Source organism: Bison bison, unplaced genomic scaffold, assembly GCF_000754665.1.
Source record: "Bison bison bison isolate TAMUID 2011002044 unplaced genomic scaffold, Bison_UMD1.0 scf7180017864466, whole genome shotgun sequence".
NCBI lineage: Eukaryota > Metazoa > Chordata > Mammalia > Artiodactyla > Bovidae > Bison > Bison bison.
In genome coordinates, this window is record NW_011495027.1 from 11,277,593 (window position 1) to 11,301,735 (window position 24,143).

The 24,143-nt window shown below is 37.1% G+C and overlaps 1 protein-coding gene across 1 annotated transcript in view; it reads left to right on the top strand.

Annotated features, from left to right (window-relative positions):
* The window catches only part of FNBP1L (formin binding protein 1-like), a 95,122-nt gene that overhangs the window by 6,957 nt on the left and 64,022 nt on the right, over positions 1 to 24,143 (top strand). Inside the window, exon 2 of the mRNA XM_010860510.1 lies at positions 23,522 to 23,637. Within this exon, the coding sequence (XP_010858812.1) occupies positions 23,522 to 23,637 (116 nt within the window). The remainder of the gene's footprint in view (positions 1 to 23,521; positions 23,638 to 24,143) is intronic.

The window sequence follows — 24,143 nt, forward strand, 5'->3', positions numbered from 1 at the left end:
AAAGGCTATCCACTCCAGTATTCTGGCCTGGAGAATTCCATGGACTGTATAGTCCATGGGGTCGCAAAGAGTCGGATACGACTGAGCGACTTTCACTTCACTTTAGATAGATTAAAGCCAGGAAGTCCATTTGCTCTCTAGATAATAAATAAATATAGTCTTAAGAGCATTTATTTAACTGTACTGATCTGAAGGAGCATAACAGGAAAAAGTAATTAAGACATTTGGATCCCTTATTCAGCTCTGCTACTCAGCTCTGTTATGTTGGGCAAATAGTTTAATCTCTGGGATATAGTTTCCTCATATGTAAATAAAGAGGTTGATTTTTGAAGTCCCTGTTAGCCAGGACAGCCTATGATTAGATTTCAATTTACATTGCATTCATGGCGTAGATTAAGAGGAATGGGAAAGAGATTAGAGTGAACAGGAAAATGAGCCGGAGGGGAAGAAAGCCAAGAAGTCAAAGAGAGAAAGTATAAATGGATACTTAGCACTGTTCTAGCGAATTTTCATGTTAAGAATTATGAATTTGTTGTTATTCAGTTGCCTAGTCATGTCCTACTTTTTGCAACACCATGGATTGCAGCCCACCAGGCTGCCCTGCCTTCACTATCTCCCAGACTTTGCTCAAACTCACATCCATGCTAGCTAACCATCTCATCCTTTGTTGCCCTCTTCTCCTTTTGCTTTCAGTCTTTCCCAGCATCAGGCTCTTTTCCAGTGAGTCATGTCTTCTCATCAAGTGGCCAAAATATTGCAGCTTCATCGTCAGTCCTTCCTATGAATATTCAGGGTTGATTTCCTTTAGGATTAACTAGTTTGATTTCCTCGCTCTCCATGGGACACTCAAGAGTCATCTCCACCATCACAGTTCCAAAGCGTCAATTCTTTGTTCTCAGTCTTCTTTTTGGTCCAACTCTCAAATCTGTACATCAGTCAGTCAGTTCAGTTGTTCAGTTGTGTTTGACGCTTTGCGACCCCATGGACTGCAGCACGCCAGGCCTCCCTGTCCATCATCAACTCCCGGAATTTACTCAAATTCCTGTCCATTGAGTCGGTGATGCTGTACATGACCGCTGGAAAAACCATAACTTTGACTATATGGACCTTTGTTGGCAAAGTGATGTCTCTGCTTTTTAATACGCTGTCTAGGCTTATTATAGCTTTTCTTCCAAGGAGCATCTTTTTAATTTCATGGCTGCAATCACTTTCTTTATAGTCCAACTCTCACATCCATACATGACCACTGTTAAAACCATAGCCTTGACTAGATGGACCTTTGTTGGCAAAGTAATATCTCTGCTTTTCAATATACCATCTAGGTTGTTCGTAGTAATGCTTCCTAAGGCTCACTTGACTCACACTCCTGGAAAAATATGAATATATGTACATAAACACTGTATCTATTTTTTTATTTTCAAATTGAGTTCTGCCTTTTTTTAGTTTTTTAACATTTGGATCTTCCCAACCCAGGGATCAAACCCAGGTCTCTTGTATTGCAGGTGGATTCTTTACCAGCTGAGCCACAAGGGAAGCCCAAGAATACTGGAGTAGATAGTCTGTCCTTTCTCCAGCCGATTTTCCCAACCCAGGTATTGAATCAGGGTCTCCTGCATTGCAGGCAGGTTCCTTACCAACTGAGCTATCAGGGAAGTCCCTTAATTTTTATTTTTAACACTTTATTGAAGTATAACCAAATTACAGTGTTGTGTTAATTTCTGCTGTATGGGACAGTGGTTTATATATATGTGTATTTATGACTGAAAGATCCCAGGAAAGTGAAAGTGATAGTTGCTTAGTCATATCCAACTCTTTGGGACGCCTGGACCATAGCCCACCAGGCTCCTCTGTCCGTGGGGATTCTCCGGGCAAGAATACTGGAGTAGGTTGCCGTTCTCTTCTCCAGAGATCTTCCTGACCCAGGGGTTGAATGTGGGTCTCCTGCATTGCAGGTGGGTTCTTTCCCGTCTGAACCGCCAGGGAAGCCCTTGTGGATTATATGTAAATATATATATACACACACACATACATATATATGTGTGTATGTATATTTTTTACCATTAGAGTTTATCATAGGATATTGAATATAGTTCCATGTGCTATATGCAGTAGGTCCTTACTGTTTATTTATCCTATTATTTAATAGTTTGCAAGACTATTTCTGCTCTTGATTCTCTGTTTTGCTAATCATATCCACTGGTCTCAGTTCAAAGGATGAATTGTCAGCTTCAGGGGTATGATACTGCATTATTGGTGTGAGGGCAGAGGGAAAGTGGCAGGAAGTGGTCCAGGATAGTAGGTAGCAAGGACAACAATGAAAGTAGATCACCAGAGAATCTGAACCAGGGCAAAAGAGTATGACTAAATAAAACTAGATTTAAAGTTGTTTATCCCAAACTGTAGTCCGTGCTTTACCGTTAAGTAGCCACTGAATTACCCGGGGCTCAAGTTTGAGATTTAGAAAGCAGTACTGAACATATAGAGGCTAATGTGATACAGAAATGAAAATCTGTAGGATCCCCAAAGTACAAATGAAATGGACAGGAATGTGGAATGAAGGGACGGGTAGAAAATTGGCTCATCAATATGGATGCTATTGTAATATCAGAAATTATATAATTAAATAGGGAAGATGTTAGATAATATACTGGTATAAAGTTTGTGTCAGACCTTGCATCACACAACAGATATGTTCTAACAGTATGTAAGTTTATTTTGGATCTGTAAAATTGGTTTAATTGTGCTAAGAATGCATACTGTTTTAAAGGACTCCTTACAGAGAGCAATTATACTGTAATTAAATTTTAAATAAATACAATATTCCTTATTGAGTTTACTTGAAGACATAAAGTTCAGATACATGAATATGACCACAGTTGTTAACATCATTACTGTATTTAATATTATTGTGGGAACACTAGCCAATGAAATCAAAGAGAAATTGTGATTACTTGAGTAATAACTCTTCTTCCCACTAAGTATATTTTTACTCATGTTGTACCCCTAGTTCCAAGTTCAACATTGCTCAGTTAGTGAGTTAAATGAATGAATAATGATAGCCACCAGTTCTGAGCACTGTGTTGAATGTTTTATTTACATTTTGTTTCATGTTCTCAGTTCAGAGTCGTGTAATTACTTCAGAGTCATGTAATTACTCAGAGATCAAGAGCTAGTCAATGATACTGGGCTAGGTGGGAGATAACAGATTTATAAAAAGATCCTGCGCTTAGAGTTTATAGTCTTCTAAAAGCTGAATAAATGCTTTAACCAAACATAGAAAACATTGACATACTATTTGTGCATAGTTGATAGCAGTAGTGATGTTTGGTCTGATATTTCATGTGCTGTTTTAATGCAATGATAAAGTACTCTTTTTATTGATATAATGCAATTCTTTTTTTTTTTAGTTTAAGAAATCTGAGTCATTTGCATCGTGAAATGTTCCCATTAGTTGCACCCTTTACATTAGAATTTCAGGTTGAGCAAGGGTCACTCTTTTGTAATTCCACAATTTTCAAGAGGAAGAGTCACTCAAAAAGACCCTGATGCTGTGATGAGGGAAGGAGGAGAAGCAGGCAACACAGGATGAAATGGTTGGATGGCATCACCAACTCAACAGACATGAGTTTGAACAAACTCCAAGAGATAGTAAAGGGCAGGGAAACCTGGAGTGCTGCAGTCCATGGGGTCGCAAAGAGTCAAACACGACTTAGCAACTGAACCACTACAACCATACATGCACAGAGTATATGCAATGAATATGTGCAGTTTTTACTACAAAAGTACTTATTTTCAGTATTTGATTCAGTACTAAAATACTAATTTTAATACCAGTATTTCTTTATTTGTGCATTTACTTCATTTAATATTAAAATAACAGTTTTAATTCCAGTATTTTAAAGTGTTCGGAATCCAGCAATTTCTTTGAAAAGAAATAAGTGAAACTAAATCATTTAAAATATAGATCATAAATATGTTTCTGTAAATATAAAATTTACTACAAAATGGCAACTACAAACATAAATTTATAAAATGCGAAACATACATGGTTATTTTAACATAAACTAGCATTTTGTTGTGGTTCAGCTACTCAATTGTTTCCGGCTCTTTGCAACCCCATGGACTGCAGCACACCAGGCTTCCCTGTCCTTCACCATCTTCCAGAGCTTGCTCAAACTCATGTCCATTGAGACCATTCAGCATACATAACAAAAATACTCTAAAATGAAATAAACAGTACATACACTAGTGACCAGTAATTATAAAAATGAAAACAAACTTTGACCTTTTTTAAGATGATCTTTCAGTGAAAGATCCAATGGCATCATTTTATTGTGCATATTCTTATGCAAAGTTTTCCAGGTGCTGATATATTTTCTATCTGAAGAGTGGTGAGGAGAAAGCTACATGCTAACACTACATATTTTCTTCTGATGTTTTATTCTTCAAATTATCTCACCTCCTGCATAACTTATAAGAAAACCTTTTGAACAGTCTTTTTTTTAAAGGGACTAAAATCTTTTTTACTTACAGAGAGCCAAAGTTTTTCCTTATAAAAAGCATTTTTGGTAGGTTTTATCTCCTTAATTTCATCATGTAGAGATGGGAAGTTCCAAAAGCTGTGACATCATTTTCAGTACTTAGTTGCTAAGCTGTTTCCGACTCTTTGCAACCACACAAACTGTTCTACTTAATTAGAAAGTCTTTGAATTAAATTAGAATTATTCTTGTCAGAGAGCATCAGGTGGCCAGTATTGGAGCTTCAGCATCAGTGCTTCCAGTGACTATTCAGGGTTGATTTCCTTTGGGATTGACTGGTTTGATCTCCTTGCTGTCCAAGGGAGACTCAAGAGTCTTCTCCAGCACCACAGGTTGAAAGCATCAGTTCTTTCACGCTCAGCCTTCTTCATGGTCCAACTCTCAAATTTGTACAAAACTACTGGATAAACAATAGCTTTGACTATACGGAACTTGGTTGGCAAAGTGATGTCTCTGCTTTTTAATTTGCTTTCTAGGTTTGTCATAGTTTTTCTTCCAAGGAGCAGGTGTCTCTTATTTCATGACTACAGTCGTGTCTGCAGTGATTTTGGAGCCCAAGAAAATAAAACCTGCCACTGTTTTCACTTTTTCCCCATCTATTTGCCATGAAGTGATAGAAAAGATGCCATGATCTTCAGGTTTTTTTTTTTTTTTAATGATATTCGTTTTTTTGAATGTTGAGTTTTAAGCCAGCTTTTTCACTGTCCTCTTTCACATTTATCAAGAGGCTCTTTAGTTTCTCTTTACTTTCTGCCATTAGAGTGTTGTCAATCTGCATGTCTGAGGTTATTGATGTTTCTCCTGGCAGTCTTGATTCCAGCTTGTTATTCACCCAGCCCGGCATTTTACGTGATATACTCTGCATGGAATTTGAATAAGCAGGGTGACAATATACAGCCTTCATGTACTCCTTACCCAGTTTTGAACCAGTTTGTTGTTCCATGTCCAGTTCTAACTGCTGCTTCTTGACTAGCATACAGGTTTCTCAGGAGATAGGTAAGGTGGTCTGGTATTCCCATATCTTCAAGAATTCTCCACAGTTTGTTGTGATCCACACACTCAAAGGCTTTGGTGTAGTCAGTGAAACAGAATAGATGTTTTTCTGGAATTTTCTTGCTTTTTCTATGATCCAACAGATGTTGGCAATTTGATCTCTGGTTCCTGTGGCTTTTCTAAACCCAGCTGTACATCTAGAAGTTCTCTGTTTAATACTGCTGAAGCCTAAGTTGAAGGATTTTGAGCATTATCTTGCTAGCATGTGAAAAGAGTATAATTGTATGGTAGTTTGAACATTCTCTGGCATTGCCCTTCTTTGGGATTGGAATGAAAACTGACCTTTTCCAGTCCTGTGGCCACTGCTGAGATTTCCAGATTTTCTGACATACTGAGTGCAGAGAACTTAACAGCATCATTTTAGGATTTGAAATATCTAAGCTGGACTTCAGTCACCTCCACTAGCTTTGTTCATAGTTATGCTTCCTAAGGCTCACTTGACTTCACACTCCAGGATTTCTACCTCTAGGTGAGAGACCACACCATCATGGTTATCCAAGTCATTAAGATCTTTTTTGTGTATGTATGACATACATATACATGTACCTTTTTGTGTATGTGTGGTATGTTTTGTAGAAAACAAAAAGAACAACACATAACTGAAAAAGTACACTTCATAAACTATACTTTCTATTTCAGTATTCAGAGAAAAGAGAATTCTAGTGAATTCAGTTATTTTAGAAGCATATGGAATAAGAATTTTAAAATTTTGTCACCTTTCTGAAAATATTTTATATAAAATTTTTTATGTGATCTGTCATTTAGAAATTTGTATCATATATTTGGTTAACAAGTATAGAGGGAATTTGGACAATAGCATACTTAGTTTTCGTAGCCACTTTGGTTATTTCTTAGAAAATGAACCGTATAGACTTAGGTAATACCTTTCATTTTGATAGTAGCTGATTTTAACAGAAGTTTTCAGAATTACTTCATTTTCTTTCTTCCTGCATTTGATTATATAGTTTCTTCTCCCTGGAATGCCATCTTCTCTTGTTTCTAGGCGTTCATATCCTACCTATTTTTCAGGACTTAGTTTAAAGTTTATCTTTTTCCCCATAGCTAGCATCTTGCCCAGTGGTGAAAGAGTTGAAAGTTTTCCCTCTAAGAACAGGAACAACACAAGTATACCTTCTTTCATTACTTCTGTTCAGTGTAATACTGGGAGTTTGTGCCAGAGAAATCATGCAAGAAAGGAAATGAAGGATACCCAAATTTGATCAACATAAGTAAAATTATCTCTGTTCACAGGTAACATGATCTTATATGTAAGAATCACTGAATATTCCAGAAAAAACTTTTAAAACGAATATAAACAAACTCAGCAAAATTATAGAGTAGAAAATCAGTACTCGTTAGTGTGTTGGATTTCTACACACTAACAATGAACAATTTGAAAGAAAATTAAAATAATGCCAGTTATAATTGCACCAAGAATACCTGGGAATTAATAACTGAGGAGGTAGAAGAGTTATCCTTTGAAAACAATAAAACATTGCTGAAAGAAATTAACAAGATACAAATAAATAGATGTCCATACTAGCCAAAGGGCAACCCACTCCATTGCTCTTGCCTGGAAAACCTCATGGACAGAGGAGCCTGGTAGGTTGTAGTCCATAGGGTCGCATTTGGACACAACTGAGCAATTTCACTCACTGTACTAGCCAAAGCATTTTACAGATTCAGTGCAATCTCTATCAAAATCCCAATGAAACTTTTTTGCAGAATAGAAACATCAATTCTAAAATTCATATGAATTCTCAAGGGATACCAAGGTATCTCAAGGATACCAAGAGAATCCTGAAAAAGAAGAACATGCTTTGAGAGCTGACATTTACTGATTTCAGTACCAATACCAAGAATTCTCAAGGATACCAAGGTATCTCAAGGATACCAAGAGAATCCTGAAAAAGAAGAATATACTTTGAGAGCTGACATTTACTGATTTCAAGACTTATTACAAAGGTACAGAATGGTACTGGAATACAGACATTAAACACTGATGGAATAGCATAGAAAGCCCAGAATAAACCCTCACCTGCACGATTAAATTATTTTCAATAAAGGTGCCAACTACTTTCAGTGGGACCTCTTCAGCTGGGAAAGCTGAATAGCCACATGCGAAAGAATGAGTATGAATCTTTACCTTACAACATAGAAAAAAAATTGAGTCAGTATTAACATGTATCAAGATCTAAATGTAGAAACTAAAGTTATAAAAAGCCTTAGAAGAAAACATGGGAAAGTTTCATGACATTAGATTTGGAACTGATTTCTTGGATGTGATACCAAAAACAGATATCAAAATTTGAGAAAATAGGTATATTGGACTTCAAAATTGGACTTGATAAAAATTGAAAACTTTTGTGCGTTTAAAGAATGCTATCGACATAGTAAAAAGGTCCAGAGAATGGGAGAAAATACTTGCAAAAATATATATGAATAGGGATTAACGTGCAGAATATGTAACTCATACAACTCTGCAACAACAAACAAACCCAAACAACCCTATGAGAAATGGGTAAAGCATTTGAATAGACATTTCTTTAAAGAAGATATACAGTTGACCAGTAAGCACATGACAGGATATTCAGTGTCACTAATCATTCAGTTCAGTTCAGTTGCTGTCATGTCCGACTCTTTGCAACCCCATGAATCACAGCACAACAGGCCTCCCTTGTCCATCACCAACTCCTGGAGTTCACTCAGACTCACGTCCATTGAGTCAGTGATGCCATCCAGCCATCTCATCCTGTCGTCCCCTTTTCCTCCTGCCCCCATCCCTCCCAGGATCAGAGTCTTTTCCAATGAGTTAACTCTTTGTATGAGGTGGCCAAAGTACTGGAGTTTCAGCTTTAGCATCAGTCCTTCCAAAGAACACCCAGGACTGATCTCCTTCAGAATGAACTGGTTGGATCTCCTTGCAGTCCCAGGGACTCTCAAGAGTCTTCTCCAACACCACAGTTCAAAAGCATCAATTCTTCGGCACTCAGCTTTCTTTACAGTCCAACTCTCACATCTATACATGACCACTGGAAAAACCATAGCCTTGACTAGATGGACCTTTGTTGGCAAAGTAATGTCTCTGCTTTTCAATATGCTATCTAGGTTGGTCGTAACTAATCATTAGGGAAATGCAATTCTAAATTACAGTTTGACCTTAAAGGGGGAAGAAGGGCAGAAGGAAGGACGATTGAGTAGAATCATCTACTACAGTGAAGTTCTAAAGAGAATTTAACAAGGAGGAATTAGTCAAGGAGTTTTTGGAATTCATCTGTTGGAAGATTCGTTGGTCTCCCTCAACCAGATCTTTCTTCATATGCCTACCTTCCTTGCTGTGTGGGAACAGTTGGTGGTGGGAAGCCTGGTAGCTGGGGCACTGGTCAGCTAGTTGCCTGTGGTTAGAAATCTTGAGAGCCATATTCTCATAACCACAGCACCATCTTCTTATAAGTTATTTTTTACTTTTTATGCAAAATTATGACCTGCTAAATTATTGTCTTTAAAAGACATGGCTCTATTAATTAAGGACTTGGTATTCATTTATCAACCATACTTGGAGAGATTGAAGAATTGTTATATTTTTGTGTTGTTATATATGTGTAAAGTGAAGTTGCTCATTCGTGCCCAACTCTTTGCAACCCCATGGTCTGCACCAAGCTTCTCCATCCATGGGATTTTCAAGGCAAGAGTACTGGAGTGGGTTGCCATTTCCTTCTTCAGGGAATCTTCCCAACCCAGGGATTGAACCCAGGTCTCTTGTATTGTAGACAGACGCTTTATCGTCTGAGCCACCAGGGAAGTCCTATATATATTTGATGCTTATTGATTTAAATTATGTTTGCAAAAGAGGAAGAGATGCTCTTTTTTCCCCCTTCAAATCTCTTAATACTGTTGCTGCAAAGTCGCTTCAGTCGTGTCCCACTCTGTGCGACCCCATAGACGGCAGCCCACCAAGCTCCCCCGTTCCTGGGATTCTCCAGGCAAGAACACTGGAGTGGGGTGCCATTGCCTTCTCTGTCCTCTTAATACTACTATATCCTTATTCTTAATTAATGACCTTGCCTCCTATTTTACTTAACAGAATAGAAGTGATCACCAGAGAATTTTCCACAAACTACTACCACCAAGCTGTCTAAACTTGTGTCCATTTACTCTGCCTTCTCTTCTGTTACTGAACTGCCTGTGGTTTTAGCAAAGATTAGTCCCTTCACTTAGGCGTGAATCTGCTTTTATCTACTCAGTGTTCATTGCTCCAGTTCTTCCTTCTATATTACCAGTTTTTCTTTTATGTGTATTATTTCTATTTAGCATATGATCATATTGTTTCTTATATCTAAAATCCACCTACATTTAACCTCACTTCTTTCTTTAATCATCCCGTATCTCTTCTCTCCTTGAAAGCAGAGTTCTTGAAAGTGGTGTCTGTATACACTGTTTCTAAATTCTTTCTTCCTAATCGTTTAAAAATCCATTTTAGTCAGACTTTTGCTCTGACTACTTCAATAAAACTCTGCTCTTGTTAAGGTTGTTAGTGATCTGCATATTGCTAAATCCTGGTGGTCAATTTTCAGTCCTCATATTACTTTGAGTAGCACTTGACTGGAAAAGGTCAGTTTTCATGCCAATCCCAAAGAAAGGCAATGCCAAAAAATGTTCAAACTACCGCACAATTGCACTCATCTCACATGCTAGCAAAATAATGGTCAAAATTCTCCAAGCCAGGCTTCAACAGTATGTGAACTGTGAACTTCCACATGTTCAAGTTGGATTTAGAAAAAGCAGAGGAACCAGAGATCAAATTGCCAACAGCCACTGGATCATCAAAAAAGCAAGAATTCCAGAAAAACATCTACTGCTTTATTGACTATGCCAAAGCCTTTGACTGTGTGGATCACAATAAACTGTGGAAAATTCTGAAAGAGATGGGAATACCAGACCACCTGACCTGCCTCTTGAGAAACCTAAATACAGGTCAGGAAGCAACAGGTAGAACTGGACATGGAACAACAGACTGGTTCCAAATCGGGAAAGGAATATGTCAAGGCTGTATATTGTTACCCTGCTTATTTAACTTCTATGCAGAGTACATCATGCGAAATGCTGTGCTGGATGAAGCACAAGCTAGAATCAAGATTGCTGGGAGAAATATCAATAACCTCAGATATGCAGATGACACCACCCTTATGGCAGAAAGTGAAGAAGAACTAAAGATCCTCTTGATGAAAGTGAAAGAGGAAGAGTTGGCTTAAAACTCAACATTCAGAAAACAAAGATCATGTCATCTGCTTCATGGCAAGTAGATGGGGAAACAGTGGAAACAGTGACAGACTTTATTTTTGGGGGCTCCAAAATCACTGTAGATGGTGATTACAGCCATGAAATTAAAAGATGCTTGCTCCTTGGAAGAAAAGCTTTGACCACCCTAGACAACATATTAAAAAGGGGAGACATTACTTTACCAACAAAGATCTGTCTATTCAAAGCTATGGTTTTTCCACTAGTCATGTATGGATGTAAGAGTTGGACTATAAAGAAAGCTGAGTGCCAAAGAATTGATGCTTTTGAACTGTGGTGTTGGAGAAGACTTTTGAGAGTCCCTTGGACTGCAAGGAGATCCAACCAGTCCATCCTAAAGAAATCAGTGCTGAATGTTCATTGGAAGGACTGATGCTGAAGCTGAAACTCCAGTATTTGACCACCTGATGGGAAGAACTGACTCCTTGGAAAAGACCCTGATGCTGAGAAAGGTTGAAGGCAGGAGGAGAAGGGGACGACAGAGGATGAGATGGTTGCATGGCATCACCGACATGGTGGACGTGATTTGAGTAAGCTCCAGCAGATGGTGGTGGACAGGGAAGCCTGGCGTACTGCAGTCCATGGAGTTGCAAAGAGTTGGACACTACTGAGAGACTGTACTGACTAACAAAGTAAATAATTTTCTTCTTGAAATAATACATTATTCATGTGGTTTCCAAGATACCAAACTTTTCAGGTTTTACTTTTAACCTCACTGGTCATTCCTTCTCAGTGTCTTTTGCTGGTTCCTCCTCAATCCTTTGACCTCTAATTGTTGTTATGCAACAGAGCTTAATTGAGATTGCACACAGGATCATGTTTTACCATATGTCTTTGGGGAGACCACTTCTGTTGAATTCCAGACATGTTATTTAAGCATCTACTCAACATGTCCACCTGGATATCCAAGGATATCAAACATAACTGTAAAACAAAAGTATTTGTTTTTACTTTGGCCAAACTTGTACACTTGTTCTCCCAGTTTAATTCAAAGCACTGTATCCCTCTAGTTCATTGTGCTCAGAATTGATGTCTCTCTTTCACAGTGCATACATAAAACACTATAAAATTTTATTGGCACTGCCTTCAAAATATATCCAAAATCTTACCAATTTATACCACTCTGCTGCTTTTACCCTGGACTAGCCAAGTTATCTCTGGTATGGATTATTGCAGTAGCCTGTCTCATGTCTCTCTTGCTTTGAAACAGTTTTTATCAGCATACATGCCAGAGTGATCTGTTTTAAAACCTGTGAGGCTTATGCTCAGGACCATGAAGTGTGTTTTCATCTCACTCTGTCTTAAAGCCAAGTCCTTATAATGGAAAGTAAGGCCTGTGTGATCTGCATTCTGACCCCCCACACCTACATTTCAGCTGTTAGTACTCTTCTCTTTCTCCTATTCATTCAGCAGAGGTTGCTTATTCTTGCTCTTCCTGGAATACATCAAGCATATGCAGGCTTAGGGTCTTGAATATTTTAACAACCAAACCGGAAACTGTATTAGTTCTTTAGGTAAGCAGAAGCAGTAAGGGTATGTATGGACTGTTACTCAAAGTAATAGGCAGGAAAGCAGAATAAAAACACATGTGTTTACAGTGAAAAATTGAGTTGGAAAATGATGAAATAGGTTCTGAGTGCTTCTCTTTAGTGAGCTAAGAAGCAAGATGACTAGCTGAGAGTGAGGTAGATAGGATATGGTCTAAGTTTAAGAGAAGAAGCAAGGTTTAAGATAGTTGGTTAGGGTAATGGCGTAGTGAATGGCTTCAGGCTAAGTAGCATTAAAACCTATTAAGTTAATAGGCACAGACTTGACAAAGTATGACCTGTCAGCATAGTTATTTCTTTTTCTTTTTTTAAATGTTGCTTTAGTGGGGTGGGAAAGGGTTGATGAAGAATTAAATATAAAACTAGGGTTAATCTGACAAATCAAGAGGGCAAGGACATTCAAACTCTTTGCAAGGAGTGATTATAGTGATGGCTTAGGAATCTAAGCTGTAAAGATGGAGATGAAAACAGGAGCGGGGCGAGGAATAGTAATAATATATGAGGATGCATGGATTGAGGTCACTTGAGGGGACAGAATTACAGACTTTGGGATACTAGAGATATTGAGTTGATAGGGCTAGCTATCTGAGAAATGAGATTCTTGAAATTTATTGGGGAGACAGGAGTGAGGCTAATGACAGTGGAAATGACTATTGGATTGAGTTCCTACGGTAGTAGAGGAGAAAGTTCTATGAAGTAAAAAATATACAGAGGGATGTTGGAAGGATAACCTGGATAGATTTGGAAGTCACTAAGAGCTTAATATGTGAGTTTCCCAAATAAACAAGTTTGCGTCTGTCTTTTAAAAAATAAAACCACAAGAAAATCCAAATAACTGAGGTAATTTTTAAAAACTTAGAATGTTCATCAGTTTACTTTGGAGGCAGATATTGTTGACCCTAAATTGTAAATTGATTTCTCAGATCCATGAGACTTGAAGAAGAAATTTCCACAGTCCCTTGTGAATCAGAGAATGAGAAAAGTCAGTTCTGTTAGATCTTAAAAACGTTTTCAGTAGTACTTCGGTATTCAGAAGTGCTGGAAGAACGTTGGCAGAAAATTGGAGCCATAGAGTAAGCCCAAACTAGGACAGCAAAGTCATTATTCTGCTTTTTAGTGAAGAAAGTCTTTTTTTAAATAGTTGTGACCCTTGATACTTTACTAAAAGCACTTTACTGGAACTTCATTTGGATGCAAGGCTTTACCAAAGTAATTAGGAAAACAAGGATTGAATATTTAGTAGTAACTTCTAAAACTTTACCATATTTTGTGATACATAAGACAGTTCTTTTTATTTAAATTACATTAAATATATCACTATATAGATAACAAAATCGAGTAAATATAGTATTTATTACTACCTTATTTCTCCAAGTAGAATCTTAGAGCATCATATAATTCATTTGATTTACGCTGAATGGTGCAGACATTTAAGTTGGTGTTGATGCCAGCCTTAATTTAGAATGTTTTCCTTGTGCTCCCAAATGAATAAGGGAAAATAACTTTAAACATTTTACAAAATTAAAAGACAGTGCCTGAAGGAAACAAGAACTTTCTTGGGTTTAAAAATGAAGTGGTAAGATTTAATCACTGTACACCTCTGATGAAGAGATACATTTCACAGAAACTATGGTAAGAGTAAATGTTTAAGAAAAGGAAGGAAGGCAATGACTAAGGCATGGAAATGGAAGAAGTTGGACTGGCTATAGTAGTCTAGAATAAGTCCTAGAAATAGGAGAGTTGCTAAAAGTGGAAAGAATAAGGAAGTGAGGATAAGTTACCTATTTTGATGACAATATTTTTATTTCTAATCTATAGGTGGTTTCAGAATAATGCTTAATTCTTTAGTTTGTCTTTCCACAATATTTACTAGCAGGGAGACGTATGAAGGCTTTAAGAGGTATTGCTTTTGAAGAACTGAAGTCTCAGGATTCTGATTCTAATTTTTTTATTTGAGCTTTGTACTTTATTTTGTGGTAGTAAGAGTCATTCCTCCATCTCCAGCCATCTTCTCTCATGCTTCCAAATTGTTTTGCAGACTAATGCTAAGACTTCTAAAGAAAGGGTAAATGACTTCTTATCAGAAATGTTGTAAAGAGTGGTTATGACATTCAGTATGTGTTTGTATTAGGCAGTTTCTAACTTTGAGATTTTTGATTTGTTCCTTTCATCAAAGTTTCCAATCACCAAAAAATTTTTCCAGTCTTATATTTCTCTCCTGATAAAAGAAATGCATCATTTTAAGTAATACTATTCACAACTGTTACTCATTTAGATACTAAGAGTATAAAACTGGCAGTGATTTTAAAAGATAATCTCTCTAGCTAATTATGTTTGAGGAAGTCAGATAAGCATTCTGGGCATCAGCTTCAATATTTATAAAATGAAGGGTCTAGAACCATTGTTTAATAATAAACATTAATTTCTATATACTTATATATCAAAATAATAGCATGTTTTGGTTGAAAGAAAATGAGATTGGAGCCAGAGGTTGAAGTCTTTAATTTCAGAAACTTAGTTTTCCCATTTGTAAAATGCTTTATCAGTAGAGTTTTGCAGGTGATACCTGGTAATATATGTGAAATTTTGTAAGTTCAAAAGTATATATATTATAAATAGAATGGTTACTCAGTCAGGGAGTAAGTGCCTTATATGTGTTGGACTGTGTGATGAAGTTCACTTTGCTATCTTTTCTGATTTTAAAATTTATTAAGTCACTGAATTCCATCAAAATATTAAAATCATTATGACTAAATGAATTTGTTTTTTTTGTTTCACTGCTTATTTTTTAATTTTTTGAAAACTTATTGAAGTATAGTTGGTTTATAATGTGTTTAATTTTTGCTGTACAGCAAGGTGACTCAATTATACATAATTATATTTTGAAATTTTCCATTATGGTTTATCATAGGATATTGAGTATGGTTCCCTGTGTTGTACAGTAGGACCTTGTTGTTTATCCATCCTATGTTTGCTTTTGCTAATCTCAAACTCCTGCCCTTCTCTCCTCTGCCCCTCTCTTCTTTGCAGCACAAGTCTATTCTCTATACGTATGAGTCTGTTTTTGTTTCATAGATATGTTCATTTATGTCATATTTTAGATTCCACACATAAGTGATATCCTATGATATTTGTCTTTCTGACTTCTCTCAGTATGATAATCTCTAGGTCCATTCATATTGCTGCAAATGGCATTATTTAAATTTTTTTTTTTAGTGGCCACGTAGTATTCCATTGTGTGTGTGTACCACATCTTCTTATTCATTCATCTGTTGATGGACATTTAGTTTGTTTCCATGTCTTGGCTATTTTGAATAGTGATTGGGGTGCATGTATCCTTTTGAACCATGTTTTTCTCTGGATATATGCCCAGGAGTGGGATTGCTGGCTCATACAGCAACTCTAGTCTTTTCAGAAACCTCCATACTGTTTTCCATAGTGAAGTGGAAGTCACTCAGTCATGTCTGACTCTTTGCAACCCTATGGACTATACAGTCCATGGAATTCTCCAGGACAGAATATTAGAGTGAGTAGCTTTCTCAAGGGACCTTCCCAACCCAGGGATCAAACTCAGGTCTCCCATGCTGCAGGCAGATTCTTTACCAGCTGAGCCACCAGAGAAGCCCTGTTTTCCGTAGTGGCTGTACCAATTTACATTTCCCCCAACAGTGTAGGAGTGTTCCCTTTTCTTCACACCCTCTTCACTGTTTATTATTTGTAGACTTTTTAATGAAGGCTGATCTGATTGGTGTGAAGTACTTCATTGTAATTTTGATTTATATTTCTCTAGTAATTAGTGATGTAAAGCTAATTTTCATATACCTATTGCCCATCCATATTTTGTCTTTGGAGAAATGTCAGTTTAGGTCTTTTGCCCATTTTTCGATTGAGTTGTTTCTTTATTGTTGAATTATAGGAGCTGTACAGAGGAAATGTAGCTTAACATAACAAGGGCTATTTATGACAAAACCACAGCCAGTATAATGCTCAATAGTGAAGAGCTGAAAGCCTTCCCACTAAAATCTAGAACAAGACAAGGATTTACTACTTCTCTTAAACTTAATATTGGAAGTCCTAGCCACAGCAATCAGACAAGAAAAAGAAATAAAACATACTCAGATTGGTAGAGAAGAGGTAAAATAGTCATTATACGCAAATGACAATAGATGACAATATTCTACTACAATAGAAGAAAACCCTAAAGGTGTCACACAGAAACTACTAGGACTGATAAATGAATTCAGCAAGGTAGCAACATACAGAAATTGGTTGCATTTTTTAGTATTAACAATGAAATACCAGAAAGAGAGTGTAAACACTCCCTTATAAAATTGCATCAAAAAATAAAATTAATAATAAACCTCACCTAGGAGGTAAAAGACTTATATACTGAGAACTATAAGACATTAATAAAGGAAATTGAAGATGACTCAAAGAAATGGAAAGATATCCCTTGCTCTTGGATTTGAAGAATTTTTGCTGTTGTTCAGTCACTCAGTTGTGTCCAGCTGTTTGTGACCCCATGGACAGCAGCACACCAGGCTTCCCTGTCCTTCACCATCTCCTGGAACTTGCTCAAACTCATGTCCATTGAGTCGGTGATGCTATCTCACCATCTTGTCCTCTGCTGCCCCCTTCTCCTTTTGCCTTCAATCTTTCCCAGCATCAGTGTCTTTCCCAGTGAGTTGGCTCTTCGCATCAGGTGGCCAAAGTATTGGAGCTTCAGCATCAGTCCTTCCTATGACTATTCAGGACTGATTTCCTTTAGGACTGACTGGTTTGCTCTTTGTGCAGTCCAAGAGACTCTCAAGAGTCTTCTTCAATACCACAGTTCAAAAGCATCAATTCTTTTGGAAAAAGAATTTGAAAAATAATACATGTATATGTATAACTGAGTTACTTTGTTGTACTCCTGAAAGCATGATGTTGAATGGTTTGCCTTGGAAACGAACTGAGATCATTCTGTCATTTTTGACGTTGCACCCATGTAATGTATTTTGGACTGTCTTGTTGATTATGAGGGCTACCCCCTTTCTTTTCTGGGATTCTTGCCCATAGTAGTAGGTGTAATGGTCATCTGAATTAAATTCGCCCATTCCCGTCCATTTTAGTTCACTGATTCCTAAGATGTTAATGTTTACTCTTGCCATCTCCTGCTTGACCACGTCCGTTCAACATCATAGTAATCCAAGTATATGCCCCAACCACTGATGCCAAAGAAGCTGAAGTTGATCAGTTCTGTGAAGACTAACACCAAAAAAAGATGTCCTTTTTATCATAGGGGATTGGAATGCAAAAGTAGGAAGTCAAGAGACACCTGGAGTAACAGGCAAGTTTGGCCTTGGAGTACAAATGAAGCAGGGCAAAAGCTAACAGAATTCTGCCAAGAAAACGCACTAGTCATAGCAAACACCCTTTTTCAACAACACAAGAGATGACTTTGCACATGACATCACCAAATGGTCAATACCAGAATCAGATTGATTACATTCTTTGCAGCTGAAGATGGAGAAGCTCTATACAGTTGGCAAAAACAAGACCTGGAACTGACTGTGGCTTAGATAATCAGCTTCTTATAGCAAAATTCAGGCGTACACTAAAGAAAGTGGGGAAAACCACTAGGCCAGTCAGATATGACCTAAATCAAACCCCCTATGATTATACAGTGGAGGTGAAGAATTTACCAGATCTAATCAAGGGATTAGATCTGGTAGAGTGTCTTAAGAACTATAGACAGGTTCGTGATATTGTACAGGAGGCATTGACCAAAACCGTCCCAAAGGAAATGAAGTGCAAGAAGGCAAAGTGATTGTATGAGGAGGCTTTACAAATAGGTGAGGAAAGAAGAGAAGCAGAAAACAAGATGAAAGGGAAAGGTATACCCAACTGAATGCAGAGTTCCAAAGAATACCAAGGAAAGACAACAAGGCCTTCTTCAATAAACAATTCAAAAATAAATAGAGGAAAACAACAGAATGGGAAAGACTAGAGATCTCGTCAAGCAAATTTGAGATATCAAAGGAACATTTTATGGAAAGATGGGTAAAATAAAGGACAGAAACAGTAAAGACCTAATAGAAACAGAAGAGATCAAGAGGAGATGGCAAGAATACACAGAAGAACTATACAAAAAAGGTCTTAATGACGCGGATAACCACAATGGTGTGGTCACTCACCTAGAGCCAGACATCCTGGCGTGTGAAGTCAAGTGGACCTCAGGAAGCACTGCTGCCAATAAAGCTAGTGAAAAATGATGGAATTCCAACAGAACTATTTAAAATCCTAAAAGATGATGCTATTAAAGTGTTGCACTCCATATGTCAGCAAATTTGGAAAATCTAGCAGTGGCCACAGGACTGGAAAAGGTCAGTCTTCATCTCAGTTCTGAAGAAGGGCAGTATTAAAGAATGTTCAAACTATCAGACAATTGCACTCATTTCCCATGCTAATAAGGTTATACTCAAAATCGTTCAAGCTAGGCTTCAGCAGTATGTGAACCAAGAACTTCCAGATGTACAAGCTGGGTTTAGAAAAGGCAGAGGAACCAAGATCAACTTGATAGCATTCACTGGATAATAGATAAAGCAAGGGAATTCCAGAGAAACATCTACTTCTGTTTCATTGACTACCCTAAAAACTTTGTGTGGATCATAACAAACTGTGGAAAACTCTTTTATTAGAGAGATGGAGATATCAGACCATCTTACCTGTCTCTTAAGAAACCTGTATACAGGTCAAGAAGCAACAGTTATGACCTTACATGGAGCAACTGGTTCAAAATTGAGAAAGGAGTACAGGGCTGTATACTGTTACCCTGTTTATTTAACTTATATGCAGAGTACATCATACGAAATGCTGAGCTGGGTGAGTTACAACCTGGAATCAAGATTGCTGGGAGAAATATAAACAACCTCAGATATGCAGATAATAGATAGCATTCTAATGGCAGAAAGCAAAGAGGAACTAAAGAATCTCTTGATGAGGGTGAAAACTGGCTTAAAACTCAGTGTTAAAAAACTAAGATCATGGCATCTGGTCCTGGCACTTCATGACAGATAGAAGGGGAAAAGGTGGAAGCAGTGATGATTTCCTCTTCTTGGGCTCTAAAATCTCTATGGATGGTGACTGCAGCCATGAAATTAGAAGATCACTGTTTCTTGGCAGGAAAGCTATGACAAACCTAAACTGTGTATTAAAAAGCAAAAACATCACTTTGATGACAAAGGTTCGTATTATCACGGCTGTGGTCTTTCCATTAGTTATGTATGGATGTGCAAGTTGGACCATAAAGAAGGCAAAGTGCCAAAGAAATGATGCTTTTGAACTGTGGTGCTATAGAATACTCTTGAGAGACTCTTGGGCTGCAAGGAGATCAAACCAGTCAATCCTAAAGGAAATCAACCCGGAGTATTCATTAGAAGGACTGATGCTGAAGTTGAAGTTCCAATACTTTGGCCATCTGATGCGAACAGCTGACACTGGAAAAGACCTTGATGCTGGGAAGGATTGAGGACCAAAGAAGAGGGCAACAGAGAATGAGATGGTTGGATGGCATCACCTATTCAGTGGATATGAACTTGGGCAAACTCTGAGATGGTGAGGGACAGAGAGGCCTGGCATGCTGCAGTCCATGAGGTTACAAAGAGTTGGACACGACTTGGCTATTAACAACAAAAAGGAAAGATGTGAAGATTACTCTCAACAGGAAGAACAGTGTTTTATGAAAAAACTGTGTAATAACCCCTGATAAAGCACTGTAGTAATAATTTCCTTTAGAAAGAATATTGAGATATGGTTGTAATTTATTCACTTCATTTCTAGGTAAGTAAAGGAAATTAAAGTGAGAAGTCTGCAGAATATTACAGTATATGTTTGCTTTGATTAATTTTATAAAAATAATATCTTTGAAATATAGTTGATAGACTTTTTACAGTATTTCCAAATAAAATGGGGTGGGACTGTTGAAAAGCTTTGTTTCACTCAGGTTTGCTGTTTTTCTCCTGTTGTTTTTAATTTGTTTACCTTTAATAACTGGCTGTTATCAATATGCTTTCCTAGCATGTATTTTTAAGGAAATATAATGTTTCTTTAAGACAAAAGGGAAAATTTAATAGTGAATGAATAGCTGCTTTTCCAAAGAAACTTAAGCTATGGAAAAAACATTTTGATGATGAATGTTTGGAAATGCATCATTATAGAATTTTGTTGCTGAAAGTGATATGTGTCACCTACAACTATCGTATCTTGGACTATATCCACACTTGGAAAACATTTCGAAAATAAATTTATTGCTTGTTTTAAAGTCAGTGTGAAGGAAGAGATGTGTGTGTTGGGGAGGGAAAGAGGGAGATTTATTTATAAGGAGTTGGGTCACATGAGTTTGGAGGTTTGGCAAGTCCAAACTGCAAGGTAGGGCCAGGGAAGAGTTGCAGTTCTAGCCCAAAGGCAGTCTGCTTGCAGTCTGCTTGAAAGCCTACTAGCATCATTTCTTTTTGAAGGAAGGTCAGTTTTTGTTCTATTAAGTCCTTCTACTGATTGAATGAAGCCCACCCATATTATGAAGGGTATTGTGCTTTACATATTCCAAACTAAGCAATTTACATATTAATATTTTATCCAAAAATACCTTCACAGAAACATCCAGGATAATATTTGACTGAATTATCTGGGCACTGTTGCTCAGCTAAATTGACACAAAATCATATTACAGTCATTTTCAGTGGAGTTTGAAACTCTTTGTTAAAAATATAGAGTATTTTCTGATTAGTTTGTTAAAATAACACTGACATTTAACCACATTTTTGCATAAAATGGAATTCGAAGGTATAGTCAACAGTTGACTTTTTCCATTTAGATCTTTTCATATCTTTGTGAGGTGTCATTTATTTCCCCAGCTGTGACAGCAACTAAATTTAGTCTAAATGTTTCAGTTTATAACCTAGGCATTCAGATTGCTTTGCCATTAAATATTAAACCAAGATTTTAGAAATAATTAAGCATGTCGAATTCATTGCTTTTATTAAAATTGTTGTTTCATATTGATAAGTTATGGCCCCAAGGCTTTTGCTTTTTCATTAAAGAAGTAAAAAAAGAACTATTTGAAATAATGCTTATTTCCACTAGGGACAAGAGAATAGAGCTAATGGGGGGATCATTAAGTTGAGCTATGCTACATAAACCCATTGTGACCTAGGCACTGACTCCCATGGCAGGTTGTGTGGAAGCTGCGGGCATCACTGACAAAGTCACTGTTAAGACAGGAGGGTGAGCCCCCAGCAAGGTGAGCTGCCCTACCTGCTGGCTGGCTGGACTGTATGCTCATGGAGGGCAGGGCTGGGGCTGAGTGTTCCTCTTTGTCCCCAAGGAACTTGGCACATGGCAAGTGCTCAGTAAACATTGTGAGTAATAAACAGGTTAAAAAAATGTTTATTTCATTTTTGTTTCTTTTTAAAATTTCTCTTTTTGTGGGTTTCATAATTATGTAATACAATAACATAGTATTATAGGTAATATACATACAGGAATATTCAGAAATTTTACTGATTGGGGTATATAATAAAACATTTTTGGAGATGTCATCTAGAAGATAAGGAAGTTTAATGTAAAATTTGATGAAGAGGATGATGGGAAGAAGCCTTAAAGCACTTTGGAAAATGAAGGGTAATTGTTTTTAGCTTGGACTTTTCTTTTTCTGAAATGTTTTGTTGTTATTGGGAGTTTTTCAATTTGAAATAGAATTCACGTTTATAGTGGGAAATATTAACTAACATACCAATTAAATTTACTGAGCAATGCATTCTCTTGCTGTTTTCAAATCTTCTTTGGTAGCCAAATAACAAGGGAAAAGCGCATGAAGGAATAGAGTAGTAATACCAGACTATGAAAGCTGAGTGAATTCTGTCTCTGCTGTTTAGTTAGACTTTACTTTTATAAATAGGATTTTATAATGATTTAAAGTAGGGAAAGAAGGGACTTCCGTGGTGGTCCAGTGATTAAGACTCCATGCTTCAGGGGTATGGGTTTGATTCCTGGTCAGGGAACTAAGATCCCTCATGCCACTTGATGTGGTCAAAAAACATTTTTTTTTTTTTAGTAGGGAAAAAAAAAAAGGCAGATATTTTGAAATGATTTATTTGTAAATAACATGTGATTAAACCATGGGTGATTTGGAAAGATAAAACAACTAGAGATATAGAAAGGAGTGATACCTGAATGTTCTGAATATTAAATATCGATATTTAGCATTTTGATCTCTGAATATCTTGAATATGGGAGATGTAAAGAGCACCAAGTTATTAGCCAATTTGAAAATTATTCTTGAAGAATAGAAAATGATGCTTTTTCAGGCAGCAGGTAGATGGGAATATCTTTTGAAGACTGGAAGAGCCTTGCAGAACAGTGATTTTTATGTGTTAATATCTTGTTTCCTGTACTGTGTAACACTTATGAATGACCATAGTCCTGTTGAGAAGTTGATGGACTCCCATTTTATGGAAAAAGTATAAAGTGCCTTGGTAACTTGCCCAAGGTCAAAATGTACTATAAATGCAGAGCCCAGATTTTGAACCCAGGTTTATTTGATTCTGTTCAAACACTTCTTCACTGAGAGTCTGCTGTGGTGCTGGGAATAGTGCTTGTACCTTAGGAGTTCAGAGTAGAATAATACATGGCTCCTGTCCTCAACATAGTGTTGCAAATGAATAAGATAGTAATCTGTAGGGAGCTTTGGGGAGCCAGAGAAAGACCATTTAGCTCAGTCTGAAATTTTAGGGGCATTTTCTGTCTGAACTGGATCTCAAGGAAGGAGTAAGAGTTAATTGCAAAGAGATGATCTGTGGAGGGTGTTGCTTGCACCAGGGGGAACCACATGTGTAAAGATATTTAGGCATAAAAATAGCATGATTTATGCTGAAGAACATATTTCTGTCTGAGTCTTAAAGGATGAGATTGGTGGTGACCAGCAGAAAGAAGAGCCTGAGTTTTTCTTTTCATACATGATTACCTGGACAAATATCAGAAACTGGTTAAAATATTTGTGGATAAAATTTCAGCCTTTTCAGTGTGGTTTTATCTTCCTTTTCTAGGATCAGTTCGACAGCTTAGACAAGCATACACAATGGGGAATTGACTTCTTGGAAAGATATGCCAAATTTGTTAAAGAGAGGATAGAAATTGAACAGAACTATGCGAAACAATTGAGGTAAGTTATATATTTTTTTCAGTTTTCAGAAATGAAATTACATGTTTAAATAGTTAGCTTTAGATAAATGTGATACACTAGGGGTTGAAATCTGTGTTTTTCATCAGGATTAGATTGAATTAGGTAACTGGTTTGTTTTATTTATTTATTTTTAAATTTTATTTTATTTTTAAACTTTACAATATTGTATTGGTTTTGCCAAATATCGAAATGAATCCGCCACAGGTATACATGTGTTCCCCATCCTGAACCCTCCTCCCTCCTCCCTCACCATACCATCCTCTGGGTCGTCCCAGTGCACCAGCCCCAAGCATCCTGTATCCTGCATCGAACCTGGACTGGCAACTCGTTTCATATATGATATTATACGTATTTCAATGCCATTCTCCCAAATCATCCCACCCTTGCCCTCTCCCACAGAGTCCAAAAGACTGTTTTGTACATCTGTGTCTCTTTTGCTGTCTCGTATACAGGGTTATTGTTACCATCTTTCTAAATTCCATATA